This window comes from Syngnathus leptorhynchus, chromosome 6 (genome assembly GCF_054491065.1).
Source record: "Syngnathus leptorhynchus isolate UIUO chromosome 6, UIUO_Slep, whole genome shotgun sequence".
Lineage (NCBI taxonomy): Eukaryota > Metazoa > Chordata > Actinopteri > Syngnathiformes > Syngnathidae > Syngnathus > Syngnathus leptorhynchus.
In genome coordinates this window covers 3,090,290-3,111,440 of record NC_141200.1, presented here as the reverse complement: position 1 = coordinate 3,111,440, position 21,151 = coordinate 3,090,290, and the positions used below count along the sequence as shown (strand labels likewise).

The 21,151-nt window shown below is 43.8% G+C and overlaps 1 protein-coding gene across 7 annotated transcripts in view; it reads right to left on the bottom strand.

Annotated features, from left to right (window-relative positions):
* mctp2a (multiple C2 domains, transmembrane 2a) overlaps positions 1 to 21,151 on the bottom strand; it is a 156,843-nt gene that overhangs the window by 107,357 nt on the left and 28,335 nt on the right. For 6 of the 7 annotated variants that reach the window (XM_085913666.1, XM_085913667.1, XM_085913660.1 and 3 more), the window contains 4 exons: positions 19,467 to 19,724; positions 18,960 to 19,078; positions 17,456 to 17,527; positions 13,728 to 13,826 (listed from right to left, as the gene is read on the bottom strand). In XM_085913666.1, coding sequence (XP_085769792.1) covers positions 19,665 to 19,724 — 60 coding nt within the window. In that variant the 3' untranslated portion in view covers positions 13,728 to 13,826; positions 17,456 to 17,527; positions 18,960 to 19,078; positions 19,467 to 19,664. Of the gene's footprint in view, positions 1 to 13,727; positions 13,827 to 17,455; positions 17,528 to 18,959; positions 19,079 to 19,115; positions 19,725 to 21,151 lie in introns of those variants that run through there. The other variant, XM_085913663.1, reaches the window with a different exon arrangement.

Sequence of the window (21,151 nt, the reverse complement as noted above, 5' to 3'; positions counted from 1 at the left end):
CATCTCGTCTCGTTGGCTCTCTTTGTATTAAATGGAACGGTTGTAAAAGGCAAGTAATCTGAGTCGCCGGGGATAACGTGCCAAGACCACACACAGGAGAAGCTGGCACGGGAACAGAGAGTGGCGAGTGAAAACAGAGAGGAGGATGCCAAAATGTCAGCTGGGCCTTTACATGGAGTTGCACGCACCGTGGAACATGTGTTGGGCGTGTTCACCGTCCTGCTGAGCAGCTCGCTTTTATTGTTCGCCGATAAATCCCCAGATTTGTCACAAATGCCACTGTCTCTTTTTTTTTTTATACATATATATATATACTGTTGCTTCTGTGTAGTACAAACCCTGAGTGGTAAACACGTCTGCCTCAAAGTTCTGGTTCTCAGCTTTGGCTCTGGTTTTCTCTAGATAGGGTTGTCACACACAGACCACAGATGGTGGAAGGTGGTCTCCAAGTGGTTACTTTACAAAAGCCAAATTTACATTATCTGCAAGTAGGGGATCTCGCTGATGGCTATAAATATAGATATTTGATACACATTCATTTATGCGTTGTTTAAAAAAAACGTTCGAATGGGGCTTTGAAAAAAAATGTATAGTAAGTCACAAAAATATTGAGGAAGAAAAAAAACACAATTAGATTACTTTGTAGACTCTCAACCAGGTGTCAAATCCGAGGCCCGGGGGCAAGATCTGGCCCGCCGCATCATTAAGCAAAATCAATCAATCAATGTTTCTTGTTAAAATACCAAATTGCCTTTCCTTTTAATAACAGTGAGGTATTGCAAAATATTTCTTATAATCCCAATTTCAAAATAAATTGAAAAATTGTTCAACTTGTTTATTGTGTGACAATATCCACCTATTCATTTCTATTTAAGTCATGAATGGCCTCACGATGGAAACCATAACTCCTATGTAGCCCACAATAAAAATGAGTTTGACACTCTCGACTGTAGATGTGAGTGTGAATACCGTAACAAGGATAGAAAATAGATGGCAGTTGCTTCTTTCTCCGAGCACGAAGGTGATTGACAAGGTTCAAATTAAACACGCCTCTCTTTCCACGGCATTGACAAATGTCAAAGCGTCTGAATGATACAAATAATAGCTGGGTGCAATTCAATCAATGCTATCATCACGGCGGCGCGGGGCATCAATCGCTTTTCATTATGTTGAGATGCCATGTCTATATTTGCGCTTAAACAGTGCCCACTAGCAATTCTACGGCAGCGACACCGACATGGAAGAGGTCAACCATGTCTGTCTGGAGCCTTTCGATATTTCCATCAATAAGACGCAATGCTTTAACACCTGCTCGTCCTCCGACCAGAGGCCCGAGTCAGTCAATAAGCCGTCATGGTCGCCTACCAAGGCAGAGCGTGATGGCTAGCGTTGGCCTTATATTGCCAAGGGTGAACGTTGTCTTTCATTTGACATACAAAACAATGTTTGAAAAAAAAAAAACTATCTTTATAAACTCCTAAAACGATTGAGAAAAAAAAAAAAAAAATACCACCAATAAGTATTTTTCAATGATTTTTTTTTATTAATTGGTAAATTAATCGGTTATCGTAATCTTAAAATCTGCATTGGCCTCAAAAAATCAACATCGGTCAGACCGTTGGAAATACACTGTTTATTTTTTATTTTATTTTTCAAAATGCAATGCTCTTTTCCTTTATTACGATCGCTAAACAAAAAACACATTTTCAACGCTGCGATGAATTGTTGGCATTCAATTCATAGCATTGCAGAAAATTAATTTGATTTACAAATCCAGCAAAGTCACCAGGGTGTTGTTTGGATCGCAGCTGTCTGCTTTTGCATCATTATTGATCTTAATGTTACGCTTCATCTTTTGCCGCCCATCGGGGGGGGAAGAACGGGCAAAGCGAGTGTTTAGCGAATCAAACGATATTTTTCGGCAACATTTTTCTTTTTCCCTCTTCTCATCGTGCCATGACTGACATTTTGCTGAAATTACCAGCAATGCCTGAGGGAAGGAGCGTGTCAAACCTTTAAACTGTTATTATTCTATGCACAAGTCCGTCAATGTATTATTCAAAGTGGTGTTTGTTCATTGGGGCTCCCTCTGCACTTTTTCGTGTCATGTGCAATACTTTTCATAGATGTGCTCACTTTCGGGCCTCCGAGTGGCATCTCCCACAGGAGTCCATTATCCGTCTTAGTATATGCAAAAAGCTCATCGGATTGTGTATCGCACTCACTTAGGGACTTGACACCTGCATTACGAGTCTGCTACTCGGCCGGCGGCATCGCGAAGGCCACGTCTCATTTGGTAAAACTCTCCTGGTGCGTTGACGGGGCTTGTCAAAAAGTCGCTTGAGCGTTTGGAGCAAAGAGAAAGGGCAGCGCAATGACAGCGAGGAGACACGTCGCATTCTCGGTTTGATCGACTCGGAACGAAAAACTTTTTAATGATAGTGTGGGAGTTGGAAGCTGGAATTAATTCCATTGAGATGGAGCCTTTCGTTTTGGTGTTTACGTTTTATTTGTGGAGTTGACTAATGGTGACGGTCAATTTTTTTTTTAAAACTTCTTAGCTATAAACATGCTAAAAGCCGCCGTATGACCGGCGGAGAAAAATCATTTGGACTTTAAAGCACCTAACTTGCACATTTTCAAAATACGAGAGGTAGCTGGAGTACGTACACGGGCAAAATTTCAAACGGGAACCTCAGAAACATGAGGTACACATGCTAACCGTCACAGTCATCAGTATTAGCTAAATCTGAAATTGACAAAAGACATTGAGCGTCTTTCTTCGTATTCATTGTGTTCAGAAATGATCATTCAACTCCACGCAAATTAGATTTTCTTCATTCAATTAAATCATCGGAAATTCAAGGGAGCCACTGGCTCAAGGCAGTGAGAAAATGCATAATGCTGGTTTGTACAGAGAATGAAATGTTTTGTTCTGGACACCCCCCCCCACCCCCCACACCGTTCCAAATCCATTTGGACATTTCAGATTTTTTTTTTTCGTTTTTAACCGGCCGTGGACGGGTCCGCTTTCTTCTGTGTTGTACCAGCATCAGCGCCTGAGCCTCTCGGAGAGGGAGAAGGCTTTGATGTGTCCCTGCTGCGCCGCCCCCCCATCCACCCCTTACCCCAACCACCCCCTCCAGCTGTGATTGGTGGAGAGCCCGGTGGGGCTGGCGGGCCCCGACGTGGGAGTGGGACGGGGTGGATGAAAGCCGTCGGGGCAGCGAGGGGGCACCTGTACACAGAGCCCGGCCTGTGCGCCTGCTTCATCTTCAAGCGTTCGCCTTGACCGTGGTCTGAACTCGGGTGTCAGCGACCATCACACGGTCGCTGTGACCTCCCTCCCTCTCTCTCTCTCTCTGTCTCTCAATTTATTTCCTTTCTCTCTCACTCCACATCCTCCTCCTTTTTTCCTCTTTTGCCGCTTTTGTCTGTCGGCCTCTTGTGTGACAGGTGAATCTCTCTATTAATAGGAATGAAATGAGATTCTCACGAGTTTTAAAACGCATACAATGTTCAACACAAGTTGGGGAAAATGAGCATTAAATGGCTTTGTAAAGGACTAGGCTGTTCTCACTCTTCTGTGGGAATTGGATTAAGCATAAAACGATTCTTGCTGCCATTTAGACTTTTCCAAAGGTCAAAGAAAAAGCGCCACCCTTTTTTTTTTTTTTTTTACCCCCACTGAGATGTCCCAGCAATAAGAGTACTGTTTAAGCATGAATGTGTGTCTCTGTCATCTGATTTCCTTTGATTGCCAAAGAAAGGGGACTTTTAGTTTATAGCTAATGTGTGGTCGAGAATGTTGGTGATAAGACAGTGAGCACACCTGCTAAAATTTGCACACTTTTGGGAAATAATTATTTTATCTCCCGTTTAATGTGTATTAACCCACTATAGTAAAAACGATATGCTATCGAACTTTTATTAAAATATCCATCTAGCCATTTTGGTGACTGACAGAGGAAGCACTGAGAAGCATTCGAGCAATAAATTTTACGCCAATACACGAGTTTTTGTGTAGAGTCCAGTACGCGTTCTGCAGGATTATCGATATGTGTGTACGTCTCGTCAAAACGGTTCAAATATTTTGAAAAGATAAATGTAGGAAAAATTGTGAACAATTTCTCTCTTTTTTTTTTTTAAAGTGAAAACTATTTGTAATTTTAGTATTGACACAAAGTCCAATACGCAATTTGTCTTTGCGAGCCACATAAAATGATGTGCCAGGCCGTATCTGGCCCCCGGGCTTCGAGTTTGATACCTATGCCTTAGAGCAACATTTGACTTCTCAATACCTGTATTGATAAGTGACCCATGACCCTGCGTGCCCGCACTAGGTCTACACATCATTCTTGTATAAAGAGAAGGTGCTAGCAGAATATTACTTTTATTGACGCCGTGACCCCGCTCTCCGGTGTTGCTGATGTGCATCGCCTTCCCGCTATTAGGGAATGTTGCAGGATTAAAAAAAAGCCGCTATGTATTTTTGGAGTTGTTTGTGACTACGAAGCGCTCGCTTGACCCTGAGTAAATGCAGTTGTTGCAGAAGTGACCCACTTGTAAATGAGGGTCATGGTTCAGGTGCCGGAGGTCACCACCACTGGCCCTCTCCTGAGCACGGGGGCACCTTAGCGGCCCGCTGCTGTCGACCCCCCCCCTGACTGCTGAACGTGCGTTTGATTGCGTTAGGGCCAATAAGGGCGGTGCTGGGAGGTCACCTCCGGACTCATTGAGATGTGAGAGGTGACAGGCGGTGAGGTCTAAGCCAATAGAGCTCAAACGGCATCTGTCAAATACGCCGGACAGGAGTGTTTGCTCAGCAATCATGGCACATTCTTCAGAGGAGACCCCTTGATAAACTGTTTGAAGCTACTGGCAATGTTACAAAAAACAAATATTGATTATAAATACAAGGGGTGTAATGAAAACCCAATTAAAATGACTCAAACTGAGGCACTATGTACATATGCGAACATTCGACAGTTTGGCAATTTAGCATAGCTAGTTTGCCATCAGTGCTCACTCGGGCAAATTTCCAAGTTTGTTGTCCGAAGGGTTGTTGTCATGTCAGTAGAATTAAGAACCTGCGCCACAACTTAGACTAGCTTTGAGCTGCTTTAACCAAAAGACTTCCTTTCACAGCAACCAGTTTTTTTTTTTTGTTACCATGACCACCAAGAACCAAATTCCCCCAAATGTGATGAGGTACTTTGTGTTTACTCTCAACATTACGAGAACAGACAGGCGTCTGTCATTGACGACATCCAGCACACCAAAGGAATTTACAAAACAATCCGGATAACTGATAAAACTAAACAGACTAGAAACATCTGCAAGGAGGTCTTTCCTAAAAACTGTAAGGAGTTATTACTCCCCAAAAAAAAAACATGAGGGAAAAGAATGTAAAAGACTTTCAAGGCTTGTGTGGCGGAGAATGCGGGCGCATCAGAGCACCGCCATGCACATCACTTAGACTAAATCCCAAAGGCCGTGACTGGCGCAGCGTGTCCCGCATTAGCTCCACCGCAGCGCGCTGAAATGCACTCGCCTGAGTGGAATGAGAGCCACCAGGCACCATGCACACCACGCCGGCGGCTTTGTCAGACACAGATCAATGCGCGGCAGAGCTCACTCAGAGCCAGACGCCGCCCCTGCCGGCCGGCCGGCCTGCCTGCCTACATCATCTTGAGGTGGGGGTCATTGAGACGTCTCGAACGTGAATGCGTTTCTCTTGCCGTCTTAAATCGAGCTTCTCTATATTTCTGGGGAAAGTCAGTCAGGATAGAATCAGACCCATCCACAAACAAAATGTATGGACGGTCAGAACAGTGGTATTGGAATTCATCTGTTCAATAGATGAGGGTCAATAAATTAGGGAGAAAATATTTTCCTGATCTACATCCGAGATCCAGAGAGAAGAAAAACAATAAACATGACTTCTGTCTAAGCACTAAATGAAAGTGGGTCATTATTGTGGGGCTGAACTCGGCTTCAGCCGCACCGCAACAATCATTTATTTATGAAGTGGCCTGTGACTTGAGAGCTCTTGAACTTAGATCCATGGATCTCCTGAGAGGATTACTGTGCATGCTGTAACAGAACCGACGTGCGTTTAACACCAACCGAGGTCGCCGACTTTGAGCCGACATGCTGTTAATAATAGTCGTTTGCTATATTTACTCTGCAATGAGCAATTTGTCATCAACTGCTTGTCCTCATTTGGGTTACGGTTGAGCGCCAGCTAACTTTGGGTGGGAGGCGGAGTACACCGTGGACTCGTCGTCAATCAATCTCAGGCCACATAAAGACAAACAAACATTTCCACTTACAATTTAGAGTCTTTGCTTAACCTAAATTGCTTTATGGGAATAAGTTGGAGTACCCAGAGCAAACTTACATAAACTCTACACTTGGATGGTTCAACAGTGATCTGCTAATCATGAGCCATTTTTCTGCAAAATACTATTTTGGGGTTTCTTGAGTGCTCATTTTAGCGGTACAAGGACACTAAGACCCAGTGCCAGCAAAACAGACAAATAATCACCATCACATTTACACCTTTTAAAATCAGAAAAGATCCTTAAAGGGGTTTTTAAAATTCTGAATAAAATGTGAAAGCCTGGAGACTGGTTCCACAAAAAAAAAAAAAAACCTGTATAAGGACGGCTTCTAATTAAAACAACAATCAGTAAGAGTAGTCGACAGTAACCTTCCGGGAGGCAGAGTTGAGGTGGAGTTAACTCAAGGGGAGCATCCGTCAGAACCCGTCAGCGCCCGGTCCATGTTGTCGACATGATTGGCAGCGCCGGTTGCTCATCACGACTCAAAGCACTCTGTCGCGGCAAGGACTGAAACTTAGGCCCTATTGTTTAACATCTCCCAAAGACAGGAGGACACAGAAATTATTCTGAAGAGCAGGAGGCACACGCTGGAAGGTGACCTTTAACTGCACTTCCTTAGCTGAATCTCATCCAATTAGAGGACTGTATATTTTCCCTAATAGCGGCTGATGAGGCCGGGCGTATGAGCCGGCACGCCCGGCCGGCGTTGCTATGCAGCGAGATGGCTTCTTAGCGGCGGAGGAGCGCAGGGGAATAAGTGAGCAGAGAGCTTTAATTTGATAGGGTTAGAATCCTGCAGGCTCCGGGGTCGTGGGTCACCAGGAGCTCGCCTCGCGCCCAATATGAAGAAATCACAAGTAAATTGCTTACATCTGCCGCTGGTGGTTGGGACGGCTGTGATTGGATCCCCCCCCCGGAGGTGAGGCGCTATCTGACGTGGGGCTTGTGAGGAAGGGGGGGCGGGGGGGGGGGGGGGGGGGGGCAAGGCGCAATGGCTGCCTTGTAATTGGAGTAATTGGCAATTAATTGTGTGATTCACACATATGTCATTCTGGATCTAAGTGCTTTATGTTTTTCTTTCTTCTACCCCATTTAATTGTCCTTCTCAAGTGTCCATATTTCTTAACCGTTTGGTGTTAAACGTGCTAGTTATCAGTCTTAAGCTAGTTTAGCAATTAGCATGTCATATTTTCTATCCATACCTTTATCTGAATGTTACTTGTCAGAGATGTCGTTTATTCGACACTACGGAAGGAATGATTACTAACTAAGCTAGAAGTTTGACACGAGCTAGCTGCTAGCACGCAACGGTTCTTCTTCGACTTTCTATTGGCTGTTGTCTCAGCAGTTCATTATCAGCTTTGGCAAATTTTGCCCTACAAACTGTAAAACAAAACCGCTTATTTCCTTGACTGTAATTTAGCTTTTGTTTTGTTTTTTCCCAAACATTCACAATATTTCAAACTAATTGTATCATGTTTAAGGTCTGTCACTTATTTGTTGATGTTGTACATGCTTTGATGTGTTGCAATCCCGACAAGCAGCCGCAAAATCTCCCCGGTGAAGCCCGAGCCGACAAATGAGGCGCAACAAAAGTGCCACGTAAAAATGACTATCCATCAACAATGTCCCTAGTCTGGAACACTAGCAATAATACAGCCAATGAATAATCTTATCAGGTCAAAGTTGGAGACGCTCCATATTGCATCCTCCGCATTTTCATCCGATACCAAGCGCCTTGTTTGTCTTCCATTCGTTGTGATTATACCTCGGCCATTTTGTTCCTCAGCCCCGGCGTTGGGACACGGTCCAACGTAAAATGGGCCAAGCTGTGAATTATCGCAAACGCTCTGGCACATGACACCTCATTGCAAGGTCTTTGTCACCAATTATGTGTCTATTAAGAAACAGTCAATCAGTCAACGTGCAAATAGGCAGGCCTCGAAGGGCCGACGCTATTGACGGACGGGATGCTGTCGATAGTTCATCTGATATGATTTAGCCCAGGGGGAAACTGTTTGCTCCACACACACACATCGCTTTGCTTATTGACCAACAATTACTTTCACAAGCCTTTTTAATGGACGCATATTATTATTTGCATTGGATTTGCAGTTTGTCAATCGTTCATCAGCACAATACTCTCCCTTTCTATGCGCGTTATGTAATGTTTTGTCTGCTAGCCACATTTGACTACACCTCACCACAAATTGGATGTCTGGCTGGCTAATTTGATTCCTCCCTCCCAAAAAAAAAAAAAAAAACCCCTGAAAGGAAATTCCTGTTAGCTGCCTCTAATGATGGACGCTAATATTATTTCAGCGCGACGGTGCTGCACCACAGACCACCACCCAATGCTAAATATATATATATGCTATGCTAGCTATGCTATGTATGCTATATATACTTATATACACAACGTATATTTACACACACGTACACGCACGCACAAATGCGTCAAGAAATAGGGGGAAGCATCAAATGAGGACTTTAACTTGTGTGCAGCTCACTCTATTGCAGTCATTTTGATCACGTCATCCCTTCTGGAAAATTGCAATTAAGTTGTGAGAGATAAAACATGCCAACTACTCTGCATTTCAAGGCTTGATTGGCCTATCAGCGAGGCAGCGCGGCACCCTGGTTTTTCATCACTGTTAATTGATCCTTTCTTTAATTAACGTGGAAAGGAAAGCCCGTATCTTGCGCGCCTCGTGTCTGTCTGTCATAACACAATAAAGGCCCTCTTCCTCACGCCCTCGTCCCTCCGCTGGCTGGCTGGCTGGCTGGCTGGCCGGCGGCCAAATGGACCATTTATGGCACGGCGATCTCACCGCGACGACTTCAATGGCCGGCTTGATTTTCGCCGGGAAATTCTCATTTGCATGAGGTGGCGCCTCGCTTTTAATATGCATGTGAAGGTTAGCGCTCGGGCCAAGCTGCTCTTTCTACTACTATTGCTCGGACTATTGTTCCTCTGGCTCCTCCTTGTCCCCCCCCCCTCAATGTCACCAACACTGACACATTTTTCCTCTGATTCAATTAGAGCGAATCCTTTTGGGGTTTTTTTCTTTAACATTTTTCTTTTGTCCCCCTCTATGGTCTCTTGCTTGAATTTTAGGTAGGAATGGATTTGAATTCGACATTAAAAAGCAGAAATGTTATCAGAGACTCTCTGGAATTCCTGTTTCTGATTGGACCAATTCCCTTCCAAGTTAGTCAAAGTACAAATCCTAGAATTCACCTTAAATGGTTGCCTCAAAACAAAATGGATTATTTCTCCTTTAATTTTAATTGGTCCTCTTCGTGATTTTGGGTTGATGAATAAAATTGTTGACTTTTGCTTTTTCTTTGGCTTTTTGTGTCGGGTCCAACTATATTTGAATAAATAGCATTTGACTTTGTTTTAGTTTCATTTTTTTAAACAGATTTTTAAAGATGCTTTGGATAATGGATGAATCCACCTCAAATCTGGAATTGCAACCCCGAGGGGGGAAAAAATAAAGACGACCAAAGGAATGCTTGTAACTATTTCCTGAATCGCTTCATCTTTTTAATTATCAAGCACCAACCTTCAAAATTGTACATTTCTGGTTTGCGTGTCAGAGTCTAACTTTTTTATTATTATTAATTAGAAATTAACTTCAAAGTGTTGGCAGTCTCCGCCGTAGGTGTTACCAGAATTTTCTTTGTTAAAGTTTCCTGGGTGTGGTCTTCAGGACTTACATTTTAAAACTTTCTACTTCCCACTTTTTTTTAAGCATATTTTAGTCGTTAGCTGACAGTTCTACCTGCAATAATGACCGCCGCCTCCAGGAGGTGTGAAGCTGGGTCTTAACACTTGGCCTTTTTCACCGAGCGTATGTGCAGTTGCCATTGGAGCGTAAAGTGCATTTTTTTTCTTTTTCCTCCCTTCCTTAACAGAAAGGCTGCAGAGAAATGAACATGTGAGTATCTGTTTCTGTCTAATTAAATCCACTGAACAGCCCTCGAGCGTCCTCGGGCAACACGCGCTTTCTGCGGGTGCACATTGCCACCTATTGACCAAAAAAAAGAAAACTCCAAGCAATCCGCTCGGTCCTCTCTAGGCCATTTTACTGCCTTGATTGCTGCTAACTGCTGATGGTGGTGGCATCAGTCACGGCGTGCCAGGATAAAACAACTCTTTTAAGATCACATATCTCTTTTGAAGGTTTTCTTTATTACTATTTGTACAACACGCCGGGGCTGTCTCTAATGGCTGCAAAAAAAAAAAAATCAGCCAAGCTGGGGGCGTAAATGCAAGTAAGCAAGCGGCGGCAACGGCGCTCTTATGTGTTATCATGGCTGCGAGGTGTGTTTGGTGCAAAAGGCCTCCTCATTTGCGCTCGCTTGGTCGCTGTTGCTACTTTTGGAGAACAAAGGCGAGAAAGCAGAAGTGGTGGTTGGAGGAGCAATTTTTGTCCATCAAGGGGGCTTGTTGAAGAGTTCAATTATTTGTCTTGTGAAGTATTCCGAGGGATATGGTCAGCTCATCAGCGACGAGACGATGGTGAAAAGTGTTTGGCGCGTGGACTTGAAGGGATGAAGTCCTTTCGGGGAGGATAAGATAAATGATCAATCAACCCTGTTTATCGTGGTGGTGGTGGTGGTTGGGGGAGGTGTTTGGTGAAAATTCGACATTAGAAATCTTAATATAGTTTCTTTAAAGTTGTCTTCCTCCCACACACAATGTATACATTTAACACGAGATTAAAAATATTCTTCAGCACCTGTTCTAATTCTTACAGTTCAAAATAAGCTTCAAGGCATGTTCGTGTCACTCCTTACTGTAAAATAGACATTTTGTCGGTTTAACCGCAAAAATATTTAGCCAAAGTGTAGACTTTCTTCGAATGAAAGTTAGGCTAGCTTAATGCTAACAATTAATGAGAAACACTGTACACGGGCTAATGGGAGTTAGCATTGACGTTCCAATCATTCTAAACCTTATGACAACATAAAAACCGAATACCGCAATGACAGACTCACTGCGGGAGAAAAATAACGACTATATTTATTTTAAAACGAGTACCATGTCCGTAAACAACACTTTGCATGCTATAGCTACAAGCATCCTTTCTCGGCAGCTTCTATAGAAATCCTCGCAATTTGACTTCCTTCCATAGATTGCTTCTGATTGGCTCCGAGGAGCGTTTCGCACACTACCGGCTTCGGTTTATAGAAAAACGGACAACTTCGTCGCCCACCATCAGTTGAAACGGCACGCAAGTCAAAGAAAGAATTGAGATCCAGCGGAGTTAGAGTGGCTGTTAAAAGCGAAATCCATCACTAGTTTGTGTAAAAACGGATCACTTTCACAACTCCTGATAATGCCCATCCATTTCTGGCAGTCAAACAGACTCTGGAGAAGTGACTGATTTTACGGCCAACTCAATCATCAAGAAAAGCGCGTGTAGCTTTAAAGCCACGGAGCTCCACTGTGCGCATGTTAACACCATTAAATCACCTCAAATGTCTTCATGATTCAATCTTGCCCACAGCCGACGACAAGCCAATTGGATTTCCCCAAAGTGGCTGTCCATTTCCTGTCTGTGTGTGACGAGTGGTCGCCCGGCAATGTGTGTGTGTGTGTGTGGAGGGGGGGGGGATTGGAACACCCACTCGCCATAGTCCCCCCCCCCATATCATGTTTGGTGTAAAGCTAAAAAAAAAAAGACAAAAGCTACTATTAAAAAAAAACAAGTTTGAGTCAAACTTGTGCTTAAAATTCAGTTGCCCGAAGGCAGAAGCCAGAGTCACTTAGCAACATGAAATTTGGTAGACATGTCTATTATGAGTAGACCCACAAAAAAAAAGTCTCAAAAACCCTTAACCCAAAGAGAGCAAGGAAGTCAGCCATTTTATTATTTTCATACTAAAATGTCCGCCACAATCCAATTTCGTTTTCCTTTGAATAACATTTTGTCCAACTACGATCAAATTTGAAGCTCGTATACTGGACTCACCAAAGAACACAAAAATCAATATTCATTAAACAAAATTAAAATGAATATCTGAATGGATTCTGCACCGACGGAAAAAAAGTTACGTTCTGACGTTACATAAATAATATCCATCCACCTGACATGAAGTGTCTTCATGTTTGACACATTTTTAGTCCTCTTTCTTCAAGGTTAGTTATTTCAAGATGGCCTTCTTCTTAAGGATATCTTTGTCAGCGGCCTATTGGGGTCTCCAAATTTCGGGGGCGGTGCACCCAGATGAGACCGTGGCCTTGTGGAAGGCTGTCAGTGGCACTCTATAGCACGGCGGCTCTTAGCGGCCATGACTCCAATGACCTGCTTTCCCGCTCTCTACTGAATAGCTGCTGGCACCTCTCCCTGGCCTGTCGACTAGATGAGACACAAGTTTAAAGAGATAGCCCCCCCACCCCCTTCTCCTCTTCCTCACGTGCTTTCTCTCACGCCCGCCCCACTCCCATTACATTTTGTCCTTGATTATGTTATTATCCTTCGTGTGATGCCTGTGTGTGGCTATGCCCTGCAGGTCAATGGAGAAGAATCACACACAAATAAAATAACTTTTTTTTTTTCTTTTAAACAAACCCATAGAAGCTTTTTCCTCATCAGGGACTATTTCTTTTTTTTTTTTTTTCATGGGCACATTGTGATGGAAGTGATGATAGAACAATTATGTATTGTGAGGATTTGTGGAGTAAATGCTTTTGGGCCCAAGAGCAATGGAGATTTTTAGGGTTGGGTTTGTGGTTAGATGTTGCCATTAGGGTCCTTTTGGAAGTATGAAGAAAAAGATTTAGGGGGGTTGGGCATTGGGTCTTGGTCAAGGATTTGTCTTAAATGCATGTTTATTTTAATCAGTTGTGTATAGAAGGCTTTGTGATCGTATTAGGGGAGTTTGGGTAAGGGGTCAAGGTTAGGTGCAGTAACTTGGGGGTTAAAGGTTAAGGTCAGGGTTTGTATTTTGGAACAGGGTGAGGGATACTGTCATGTTTGGGGCGTTGGCACAGTGGTATTAGTTGGATATGAGTGCAGGGAAGGAGGCAAGGGGGAGTTTAGTTTTTCAAAAACAGCAAACAAAGTAGAAAGTGAACAAAGGAAACTCACCACCACAGAGGCATTAAGACATCTTTGTAAAGAAGGAATGGAAACCTGGAGACTAAAATGTGACAACGAGGCACATCGGAACAGAACAGGCTGGAAAGTGCTGATTAGTCGACGAGACAGGTTGGAGAGTGCTGATTGGTTGGTAGCAGGGATAATGAGCAAAAAAAAAAAAAAGCATAGCAGAAAAATGACAAATGTCAACTCGAATCAATTGTGGGATTCAAGGGAATAATAAACATTTTTGAGTTTCCAACGCATCTATTTTGAATCAACTTACCTGTTGAAATGTAAATTCCGGCCAATGTGTCATCTCTTTGGATCTGCTTTAGCTCACATAATATCTTCTTTTTCTGCTGACACTAGACATATTCAAATTCTGGCGGGAGAGAAGAAATCAATCATTTTTTGTTCCCACTTAACAGTGGCTCAGTTGCCACTTAGAAAATGGAAAAAAAAAAAAAAAAAAACTGAGTAAACACATCTTTCGCATCCTCTTTTTTTTATCAATTTTGATTTAAGTTCAGTATTTGCACATTGAAAGAGGGGCTGTGCTAATAAATGAGAGCGTGCGGCTGCGGGGTCAGCTAGCAGGCGGGAATGAGACGAAGCAGAGCACAAAAGCGCGCCGACGTAACATGTGGGCCGCATTAGAAAAAAAGTAACCGCGGCGGTCCTTGGAGAAAAAAGAAAAACTCTTTGGAGGGTACGGGAGGCCGAGGAGCGGCAGCAGGTTAGTGTGTCAGCGGGGAGTCGGCGTATGAAAATGATTAGAGGAGCAGGTGCCGCTTTTAGCACTGCTCAATGCACCCTCATTAATCTTACATTGTCATAAGGCATTACGGCAGATGATACTTTACGAGCGTGTCACATTCCTCATCCTCGTGTGTGTGTGTGCGTGCTTTGTTTCATATGGAGAATATTTGGAGCGTCATTACCATTATGGAGCAAGTCCTTCATTACAGCCTTGAATGTGAACAGAGAAGAAAGAAAGGGGGCCTCTTAATCACTCTAAGTGGATTACTTCACTTTGCCCATGACATCATGCTACATATTACATACATCATGTATATTGTTTGACATTATCACAACGGAACAATCATCCGATACGACAATGAAGTGCTGCCTGGACAGGTGAAAATAAAATCCAGATTTTTACTGACTTCATGTTTTGAGGTTCACATATTCACTTTCCATGCACTTAAATCGCGAGAAGAAAATAATAATAATTAGCTTTGGCAGTGCACTACCGAGCTGAAGACAGGCTAATTTCACTTAAGTATAAAGTGTGCTATAATTCTTCATTCTTGTGGTAATTGGATGAAAATGCTTGATCATGAAAATAGTTTGACAAGATATTTTGGCAACATCGGGGAACTCTTTGAGATTGTGGACGGTTCTTTTTTTCATATTTGAATAACAATAGCGCACTTCAGTTTGTGTTAACTTAACACTTACATAATGTACTATTCCCAAACTTTTACCCGAGCGCAATTCTCCACTGCGAGTGGGTGGTATCGCCTCAGTAATGATTTACAAACAATAAGTGGAGGAATGAACAAATCAATAAATCACACTCTCTCTAGATATTTGCAAGGCAACCTTATTTCTATATCTAAGGTGTTTTATTTGTTTTTTTTCTCTCTTTTCGCCTCTGCCAGGCAGGAGCCCAGGAATCCCAAATTATCCAGGGGGGTTAGGGGGCGCCGTGCTCCCTGAGCCCCGAGCCCCACAGTGGAGGTAACGTATTCAATGGCCCGCGGCGAGTGGAGGAGAGCGGGCGGCCCCGCTGCATACTGATGGCGGCCAGAGGAGCCTCGTAATTGGAGCTGCCGAGGAGAGGGGAGAGGAGGGCAAGCGCGCCCAGATGATTGCTTTGTTTTCTGGCTTCCTGTCGGCGCGCCTCAAAACTCCTTCCCCCCTCCAACATCACCTCCCCCCCCCCCCCCCCCCCCCCCCCCGTTACTCACCCCCCTCCTCCCTACTTTGCTCCAAGTCGAGCCATGGAGAAATTGAATAGAGATACTCACTAATTGGTCTCTTGCTGCTTGCTTAAAGGACCATAGACATTTTTTTTTTTCATTTGACTATTGCAGTGTTTCCCAACCTTTATGGCGCCAATGCACATATTTTACATAAGAAAAATCTCACAGTATTGCGATATTGAGAATCTTATAAACTTAGAAATGTTTCATAATCCTAAAACCTCATCTAACACGGGTAAACTAGCTTAATGCTAACATAAGATGCATCAAGCCATAGATGGGCTAGGAGGAATTAGCATTAATGCCAATGACGTTAATTATTGAACGATTGAACGATTCAAACAATTGCTACAGGTGGAGAAGCAACACAACCAATCAGTTTTGGGAGAGTGGAAGGAAGCTGAAGAAGCAATTACTAACTATGAACCCAATCTGCCCCACGTGGAAACAGTCGAGAATTGACGCAACTTGACGGCACTGTTTTGCAAAGTTGTTCAACATGGCGCTCGTTTTAATCACATGCAAATATGGACAAATATACAAACCACCCCCGGCTGTGAATTACAAATGTGTCCTGTACAACTACTAACAATAATGTACTTTTTTTTTTTTTTTAGTCTTGTGCGTAAATCAGATCCCAACTGTCATGTTTGCGTTTCCTTCCTGCTGCTGAGTTGTTAATTCTGCCCAGCGCGCTCCTTCCTTGGGACCTGGCATATTCCTATTCATCTGCAGCCTATAGAAGGTGTCAAAAGGAGGCGTCCTAATTGCGTCCTTGATGAAAGCCTATTAATATTGAACGCTTGTGCACAGAGAGACAAAAAGCCGATGCGTTCACGTCTCTAATGATACCTGATTCCCTCGGGCTATGTGGCCAGACTCGCCGGCGCCGATTTATCACGTAAAAAAAAAAAAAAAATAATTAAATTAAAAAAATAAATAAACGGTAGTTTCCTCAAGAGGCGACGAATCACGTTGCCTTTAATTATAGATTTGCTGGCAAATGCCAATACATGATTATACTTGAATTTTTTAAGTGTCTGTATTCCTTAAGTTTACTCAATATATTTGAAAACCGATCATTTTATTTGTAAGTCTCAACATTTTTCTTTGTATTGTTTTCTGAGAAGCTAAACGTGCCGGCTGTTATAATTCCAGCGGACTGGCCTCCCATGTGACCTCATCTTTAAGTGAGTCCTCGGGTGTCACGGCTTGGCAAAACCTCTGATCCCGGATCGGCCAGCCCAGCTGTTGTCTTCATTTGAATGCGCTGGGAATAATATTAAAGCGGAATGGGTTGAATGTATTAATGAGCGGGGCCCTTGGAGAGCTGCTTTTAAAGGCCAATGATTTCATGCGGGCACTTAAAGGCCATCGTCGTCTTGGAAGAATTATGGTGTCGTAACGCCGCTGTAAACTGCTATTAGTCACCATTTTGCCTCTTTTGTTACCTCCTTTTGGCTCTATTCCCAGTGTACCAGACGCAAAATGGTACACCCGCATGCCAGTGACACCCCAGAGCTGCCAGTAACGCTCACTTAAGATTGACACACACACACGAGGCACGTTCATGAATTGAATTTTAGTTCTAAACTTCCATGTGTTTTTTTAAACAAGGAGGGTTACAAAATCATCAGCAATCCATTTCCATTGTAAATAAAAATGACTCCTCCCGATCTTAGATTTGGGTTGATTCATTATTTTTGGAGGCGTGGCCTGGCATGTGACATGCGTGTGTAAGTGGGCGTGAGCTGTGGCCGTCAGCAGCTCCTGTGTGAGTGTGTCACATGTTTTACAGCTTTTCCAGTGCTTAGTAATTGGCGGAAAAGTGCAACGGTGATTGCGGCTCTCCTTTCCCACATGCACAGTCAGCACGGTAAAAACGACACCCTTGAGTAGTTATGAGTCAACGGCAAACCACAGTGACAGACAAGCCTTCAAGTCAACTTTTATCGCTTTGTCCTACGTAATCGTGACTAAAGATCCGCCGAAACGAGCGGTCCATTCAAATGAAGACGTTTACCATGCAACACGAGAGGCCTCCTCTCTCGCACTAGTTTGACGCCCGCCTTGGGGCTCAACATCAGAGGAACGTCTGCATGGAGAGGAAAACAGGTTGTATGAGGTTCCGCACACAGACACGCACATTCTCACACAACACACACATAGAGTGCCTGTGGTGCTGCCTGAAGGACTGCCATGGAAACAAGCAGTGTGACAGGCTCTGGGGGGGGGGGCGTGTGAAGGGGGGTGGTCCGCAACAGCTGCAGGCGCTTCCTTTTTTGACAGCTACATGAAGACATCACTGTCACACCGTGAACAACTACTACAGGGGAGTTTCAAATAGGGGGTCCTTAAAATGGGGTGGACAAAAATACAGTAATTGACAATAATTTTGCATTATTCAAACACGTGCATACCTACATATGGGAATGGGTGTGCAAAAGATGAAAATAAATAAACTATCAGTATAGTGATGAGGCTGTGTTAGCTACTGTGTGGTTCAAATGTTCATTAGCAAGCATGTAAAAAAAAAAAAAATTCCAGAGACCAACTCTGAATTCCTGGACCATATCGCATTCTGACACTTCATTCTCTCCTTCGGGAGCAAACACATTGATAAATACTTCTTTAACTACAAAGGCATGCCTTCACGGTGTAAGCGCGCCAGTGCGTGCAATAACCGGCGTAACCCCGCTGTCACACTCTTCGTTATGATCCGGTGGGAGGAGCCGATTGGCTTCCTAATGACCTCGCTGATACACGCTGCACACATCTGACGGCTTTAGAAGCACAACAACTAATGCGCATTGTGAATTGTTATCACATGAAAAAGCAACCGTGTGAGCCAGTGAATCTATTTGGTTCGAGTTGATTTTTTGATTTTATTTTAAACAATATGAAGTTGATTGAAATCCCTCAAAACTGAAACTGGTTAGTCCTCTCAGGGGACACATCTTTGGGTATTCCGCCAGTGATCTGATGGTACACCCAAAGCCCATCATAGCCCCCCCCCCCCCGGGCTGGTGCAGAGCCACCACCTGAAGGTGGATTTTGTGTTTGTGTGGGGGATTTAGCTAGTGAAGAGCTTCGGGGGTCACCTCTACACCTCCCTCTCACTTTTGAAATGGACCCCTGGTGGCAGTTCCTGGGAGAGCCAAGTGATGTCTCTATCAGCCTGTCAAAAAAGAGATAGCCCGGGGCTCCACCGGGGTCCCCCCCGAGCCAATCAAAGTCTGCACAAAGGACAGATGGATGCTCTTTCACCACTGGGCTACTGCTGATGAGAATGAGGGGGGGCGGCTGTCCCATCAGACCCCCCCCCCCCCCCCAAACCTCAGATCAGCTCTGACTATGTTTATTTTATATTGTCAGTCCTCGTCCTGGAATGAAATGCAGCAGTGGTTCCCAACTTGCTGCACCAAAGCACACATTTTGCATAAAAAATATAACACAGAACACCGAAATTTCCAGCAAAAGTGTATAAAACGAAATACACACATTTCAAAGTACTCAAAAATACTTACCGTCTATATGTCAACAGGTGAATACACAGATTAGGTGAACCTTCTGGCCTTTTTTTTTTTTTCTGGGCAAATTAAGCTCATTTGGATAACTTCTCCGGCAGTACAGCGCTTGCGAATCGCTGAAATTATTGACAGACTGTTAGAGATTTTTTGGGACATTTATTTCATTTTAAATAATATAACATTGTATGAAAAGTTAGCTGCAGAGATTAAATCAACTGAAAGCATAGATACGACATCCTTACCAAAAAAGGACAGCGGTGCAAAAAACAGAGAAACTCCGACGCTCTTTGGCTTTTAATGATATTAGCGGACGGATCAGGAGCAATATTTTGCCATAGTTTGTTTTCCATGAATTGTTAAGTCCGGTATTAACTTTGGCTTGGGGCAAATATCCGAGCAAAAAAAAAAAAAAAAAAGGAGGATATCTGAGGTAAGCCTCATTCCTCCATTAAATCACATCCAAAGACGAAGGGAATGTTTTTATTTTATTTTATTTTTTTTTACCTCCCGGCTGGTGATTGACGGGGCCGTGAGCTGCCCTCCTCCTCTTCCTCCTCCTGCTGTCAGCCGGGGAGGCAAACACACAAGTCGGAGGGGCGACGTGAGGGGGGGGCGAAGGGTGCCGAGTCGGGGCGCTACAGTGGAGCTCGGGTGGCACCGGTGCGTTGTTTGTCAGGCGGACTGGGTCGGACCCCTGCTCTCTTACTTCTTCTTGCGTGGCAGGTTGCGGCCGGTGGGCGCTCTCAGTGCGCTGTAGTGCACCTGCAAAAACAAGCGGGAGTTTTTTAGCGGGAGCCAGGTAATCCGAGCTCAGCCGAGCGTACGGTAATGGCTCCCCTGAGGAGAAGCCGGTGCGGCGGGGAGAGAAAAAAGGCAAGGCGGGCTTGCGATGTAATGAATCATTTTTTAAACACGAGAGCAGAGGGGATTAATCACGCACGGGGAAGGATTTCAGGAATCAAAGGGGTGTTTGTACTAACGCCTCATTTTGCACCCCAATCATAATATTAGAAGCGGACATCAACAGTTGAGATGACTTGCAAAGCTACTGAAACTTACGTCCCTTAGGAAAACTAAAATCCAAGTCCAGGAAAAACACGAAAGCTGTGACGAATTCTTCTTGAAATAGCTTCAAAGTTTTACGCTGTGCTCCGCCCACATTATTGTTACTTATTTGGAGACCAGCCGGCCTCAAACCATATTTGCCAACTTTAAGTTCCATTTCATGTATGTGTCCATGAGACTTGTCCAGTCATAAGAAATAAACTTCTGATAAACAAAGGACAGAAATAAAAGTATAGTTTTAGTGCAGCATAACAGCTAAATGCGGCATCACCATGTTTACGCTCTACTAATTAAACCCAAATGAACAACTTCATCAATTTCTCATGTCCACACATATTTTTGCGTCAGTAAATCTACCGTCTCCAATTCAGTACACATGTCAAATTGCCCAAGACTCAAGTTTTCAGCATTTCCTCCTTCTAAAATCTTGAAGAAATATGATTCAGGCGATGCACATTTTTTTTCAAGTGATCACGGCGTGTCGTGAAGAGGGAGCGAGCTAAAAACAAACGTGCTAAAAAGTTGCTTTTGAAGCACGGCGGCAGGCGCTCAAATGTGTTGGGTAAAAAGGTAAGGAAACGTTATGCTAATTAGCCGGGCGGGCCGCTATTAGAAACAGGAGATGCGAGTGCGGGGAACAAAGTGGCAGCTTGGTGCATGGCGACATGAAACCGTGCTCACAACTGACAGATGCTTCTCATTTCCGCGTTGTCAGAAGTCCCGCGTTTGAGGACGACTTTGTAGATTGGCGCGGCCCGCTAATTGCCAAGTCACATTTGCGAGAAGGACAGGAGTCCGTTTGCAGCCTTTGTGGTGGTGTTTTGTTTTTTTTTCCCCGTCGCATCCGACAATTGTTCCGAGTCAACAAAAACAAAATATGCGCTTTCTTACAAGGGGTCTCTTGGGTATATGACGTTAAGGTTATTGCAAGCAAAAATAAAAGGCACTTGGGATGACTCCCAAGAATCTTGAAGCTATTTCCAACGTGAGCTTTTTCTCCCAAAAAAAAAGTGTTGTTTCCGTGTGCGTGCTATTTCAAAGCCGAAAAAAAAAAAAAAAGTATCCCAACGGGGGAGGAAGACGGACAAAAGGAAGCGGAATCAAAAACGCATCCGCCACCTTGT